This window comes from Tupaia chinensis, unplaced genomic scaffold (assembly GCF_000334495.1).
Source record: "Tupaia chinensis unplaced genomic scaffold, TupChi_1.0 Scaffold000065_2, whole genome shotgun sequence".
Taxonomy (NCBI): Eukaryota; Metazoa; Chordata; class Mammalia; order Scandentia; family Tupaiidae; genus Tupaia; species Tupaia belangeri.
Genome location: NW_006159524.1, coordinates 243,767 through 249,015, shown reverse-complemented (window position 1 = coordinate 249,015; position 5,249 = coordinate 243,767). Strand labels below are relative to the sequence as shown.

Here is a 5,249-nt window from a genome sequence, read left to right as displayed (position 1 = left end):
CCCTTTAGGGAGGTGATTTCTCACTTCCCTTCTCACTGGCTCTCTCTCCACAAGTGCCTGGCACTAAGCAAAAACCTCTTAAAAAAAATAGGATTTAAAAAGTGACACAATGACCCTCAATAGCCTACAGATATATTGAATAAATCTAACCCAAACTGCTTTTCCTGTATGCTCTAATATTCCAGGGCTGAAAGCTAAAAACCAGCAATCATTCAACATACTTCAATAAAGTTTCTCCATTAAAATTAATTATTCTAAATTGTCTATTACCCTCCAGAAATTTAATCAGTTATGGATGGATCCACCACAAAGGTGTTTTTCTACAATATTCATTCAGTAAAAGTGTAAATATTCTATCACCTATTTCTCAGAATTACCTTCAATTCTCAAAAAGACAAGAGACATCAATTTAACTCTCTGGCTCAGTAAGATAAAGATGTCCTTAAAATTTGGTTGGGTTTTAGCCAATTCAGGGTATACTGTGTTGCATAAAAAGGTTTGGGCTGAGGGCATAATCACTGAGGTGACAGAATAAGCATCTTGAATCAAGATGACCAGAAAAACAATGGAAATGTAAATACCACATTATGATCACATTCATAAATCAACTTGGGCAACATAAACATTTTTCTGACTAAAAAAGATATGTGAAAACAGCAAGATAAGATAAAGAGCATTCCTTTTGTCCTCTATTCCCTCACTTACATTAATTCTTTAAATTTAAAATAAATTTTAAAATATTAAAAATTTTTAAATATTAATTTTTTTTGTAGAGAGATTTTTGCTACAGGGCACGTGTGCTTGCCAGAGAGACAGCGAGACAGAGGAACCAGCAGTTGGCATAATGGCTATGTTGCTGGACTCTCATGTCATCGACCGCAGTTCAAGTACCGGACCTGGTGGCTTAAACTCATGTCGGGTGCGTGTGCGTGCGTGCCCAAGATCCAAGGAGGAAAATAAAGGAGGAGTTGCAGAGTGACCATACCCTCTAGGGGACGATTTCTCGCTTTCTGTCCCTCTGTCTCTCTCTCCATCTTCCTGGTGAGTGCACGCACCCTATAGCAAAAACCTCTCCACAAAAAAAGAGACAGAGAAACAGAAAGTAAGAAGGCATACCCCAAGGGGGATGGCCACACTGCAGTCTCTTCCATTCTCCTCTCAGGATTTCACACACACACACACACACACACACACACAAACACACGCCTGACATGAGGTTTTATAAGCCACCAGGTCTGAGACTCAAACCGCAGTCGACTACGTGGGAGTGCAGCTACCTAACCATCACGTCATCCACTGGTCCATAAAAATTTTTTTCACTGCTGTTCTTTACATTAATGATTCTCAAGTAACCATTAAGAAAAGCATAACCTATATATTGCCTGTAAAATAATAAAACTGTGTTTTTCTGTGATGGTGAAAATTTCCTTACAAACTAATTGTTTAACTTAATTACTAATGCCAAATAAAATTTTCTACAAACATTAAAACGTTAACAAGAGGGACCAGCAGTTAGCGTAATGGCGGTGCCACTGAACTCCCATGTAGTTAACCACAGTTTGAGTCCTGAACCCAGTGTCTTAAACTCATGGCAGGCACATGCCCAAGATCCTGAAAGGAGAATGGAGGAGAAGGGATTGCGGCGTGGCCATCCGCCCTGGGGGGTGATCTCTCGTTTTCTGTCTCTCTGTCTCTCTGGTGAGCTCATGGGCCCTATAGCAAAAACCTCTCCCCGCCCCCACCCCCCAAATAAAAACTTTAACAAGAAAGACTTTCTGTTAAAATAACATTGCAACTTCCTTAGGGGATAAAGAGTTTTTCAATATTCTCAAATAAATGCAATAATGATTATAACAAACCACCTTCTGTTTATAGGAAACACCAGATTGTTGTAGGGTCTCTTGTTCCATGTGTATCCACACAAACATCAAACATGACAGCACCAAGGGAAAGAGAGCTTCGTACCTGAGGAGGGAGGAACAGAGGTAGAAAAGGAGAGAATAATCATTAGGCACATGAAGATGCAAATATATGCTGACAGGTCTCTCTTAAAATTAATGTTGGTAATCATTTAAGTTACAATTGGCTTTCTAGAAAAAGAAGGCAAGAAGAAAAGCAATATTTAAATTTCAAGTCTAACAATATCTCCTTTAAAATCTATTAAATCTTGAGATAATTACGTTTAAAAAACAGTAATACCTACATGTTTGGAGGGGGGTGATTAAATAGTGTGTGGTGCATTTATAGGCTGGAGTTTAATGTAGAGACAAAAACAAAGAGGAAATGCTTATGAGATTACAGTGACAAGCCTTTTCTACATAGTTTCTACCCTAGTTTGGGATAAACGTTCCCCTTTGTAATCCCAAAATGCCCTATTGTACTTACACTGTTTTAAACATGTTTACTTGTATGTATCTCCTACTAGATTAGAAAATCTTTGAAAACAGACTCTATGTCTATCTTCTTACCACTTACAACTCACAATAACAAAATGACCAAAAATAGAGAAATGGCTAAGCAAATCAAGGTGCATCTACATCATGAGATATTAAAAATATCTATTAAAATGTTAGCCAGAAAGCCTAGAGCCACCTGGGAAAATGCTTCCAGAATAATGTCAAGCAGGAAAAAAATAAATACAAAATAGTATGTGTACTATGATTAATTCTGTATTAAAAAGACAAATACAGAGCTAAGGCTGAAAAGAAAGATATTAGAACGTCAAGACGAGGAGTACGGTTAGTAAAATATTTTATCTTATCCCTATTTTCCCAAATGTGGTGATACTATTTTTATAATGGTTTTTAAAAAATAACTGAAAAACAAAGATTTAGAATGTCTGTCTCTTGGCCACTCTGAAGTTTAGTTTACCTTCCACAGAAGTGCTTGATGGCTCCAACTCAGCTCCCCTACTCGAAATCTTTCTCCAGGCATTCTTTAAATCATACAATCCACAACTTAATTAACTCACGATAACTTAATTGTTCTAGCTTGTAATTGTCTAGCCCTGCAAACTCTGGTCTTAATTTTAAATCAGCTTATAACTGCCGCATGTCTGCAGTACAATACAGTCATTGTCCTCTCTGTATGGCTGTGAGGCAGGAGAAAGCCAGCAAATGGAAGCGGGTGAGGGGGCTGGAGCATCTGTCCATGTGGCTAGATACAAAAATCCCGATGAGGGCAGAAAATTCCCCACCCAAGGTAATGTAGGCAAGAGATTAGTGGGGGATGTCTAGCTGACTAAGCCACATTTAATATAGCCAGTGAGATAAATCGGTGGACCCAGTGGAATTTGATAGAGCCAATAAAATGAGAGCACTCAGTGGACCCAGCCAGTGATCAACCAACATGACCCAGATTAAAAGTGACGAATCCAGCAGAGTGCAACTGTCGGGGCCTTCTGAGCCACTCTTCCTCTGTACGCTCAGACCCACTCCCATTTCTCAGGAGTGCACGTTTGCTTTTATTTAATAAACTTCCTTTTCTTAATACTATTGGCATTTTTCATTCAGTTCTTTGAAACACCAAGAACCTGGATAGCATCACAGAAGCCATCCAGCAAGAGCTGCACAGTGCTCAGGGTACTGGAGATGGGAAAGAGAAAGCCCACTGCAGATGAACTAGATCAAGGAGGTTTGTATCTGAGCAAAAGGGGACCGAGATTTTTACAAACCTTTTTACAGTTACAAAGTTCTTTTTTTCCTAATATAGAAAAACAAATTCCACAGCTCTAAATAGTTCTACAGATTTACTGAAAACTATACACTACATTCACTTTCTTTCATAAAACGTAGATGACTAAATGTGATAAAGATACTCTTTCTATGGAACTTTATCTCTTAAGGCAGTATTTTGTATGAGGATTGACTATGTAATTAATAAACTGGAATACCAAAAAAATGTCTTCGCAGGCTCAAAGAAAACATAATAAAATCTCACCAAGTTAGGATCTGCTCATTTGTATTTTAAGTGAGACTGAAAAAGGCAATGAGGTTTACATTATAGTTTGCTAAATAAAGTGATAATTAAACAAAAATTCAGAGGGAAATGGTGCACCAACTTAAGAGCACAAAGTATTTTCAAGTATTATAATATCTTCCATTTGCATAAAAATAAGGGCTGATTAAAAATGAATCTTCTTTATTCATTAAATTAAGGATGCATTGTTACAATTTAGGATTATCACTACAGTATTTCTGTAATATAATAAAACTACATTTCTTTTAAATATCCTATAATTCTGAATATTGACTGATTTACATAGAGAACCCTTCAGGACATCCAAAATAATGATGCTAAACTGTAACAGGTAGACTATTTTATACAACTGACTTGGCACTGGGAAAACCTCTGGTAACTGAAGTGATGAGACCACACTACTTCAAGATACCCTTGTGAATTGTTTTGCAAAGCTAAACAGCTGCTGATATTGAACAATATATCTCTTCATACAATAATTGATAAGGTCATACTCCATATTAATATTCTGACTGTAGGCATGAACTTTCACTTTTTAGATTTTTCTTAAAAGAATTTAAATGTAATTATGATAATCACAGCTTCTCTCATGACTTCTGAATTGATGGCATAATAAATAATACTTACCCCCCATGTAAGTTATATATGCATTCTACATTATACAATAGTTTTCTCACATTCAAAATTAAACTTCAAAAATCCTTCCTTCTTCTTTCATTCTAGTGCAGTATACCAGATCTATTTCTAGGTTTGTTTATAATCTACAACTTCCTTTGAATGTGTTTGCTTTAGAATTCAAAGATTCAAAAAAAGAAAAGGGCTTATGGATTAATAAATAACTGTATAGAAGTTAGCACCCATCTCTGGAGCCTCTCAAACATTTACCACCTCAAGTCAACCTCTGAGTGTAATTTCCTAATAACATTCAGATGTCACCTCAAAATTGTGGCTTAGAATAGAAATGATTTTAACTTTTGCTTTCTTATCTGGATTAAAACTTGTGTTTATGCTAAATCATTTTCACTTTGATGTACTATAATTTAACAAAATTATTAATCCTATGATTGCACTATTAAATGGAGAAAGTGGGAAAGGTTTTAACATTTCACGATGTTTAAACTCTTCAATAATAAGAGTCAGATGCTCAAAAACTACAAATTTTTTAAAGAGAATTATTTATTTAATTTTATTTATTGTTATTATTTTTAAATTTGATGAGAGACACAGAAAGAGAGAGCAGGAAGGTGAGAGAACAAGCTGCCAGGTGTGGG

General features: G+C 36.1%; 1 protein-coding gene across 2 annotated transcripts in view; it reads right to left on the bottom strand.

The window, feature by feature from the left end:
* The window catches only part of PIGN (phosphatidylinositol glycan anchor biosynthesis class N), a 146,499-nt gene that overhangs the window by 51,225 nt on the left and 90,025 nt on the right, over positions 1–5,249 (bottom strand). For both annotated transcript variants that reach the window (XM_006141848.3, XM_027766258.1), the window contains one exon: positions 1,863–1,965. In XM_006141848.3, the coding sequence (XP_006141910.1) occupies positions 1,863–1,965 (103 nt within the window). The remainder of the gene's footprint in view (positions 1–1,862; positions 1,966–5,249) is intronic.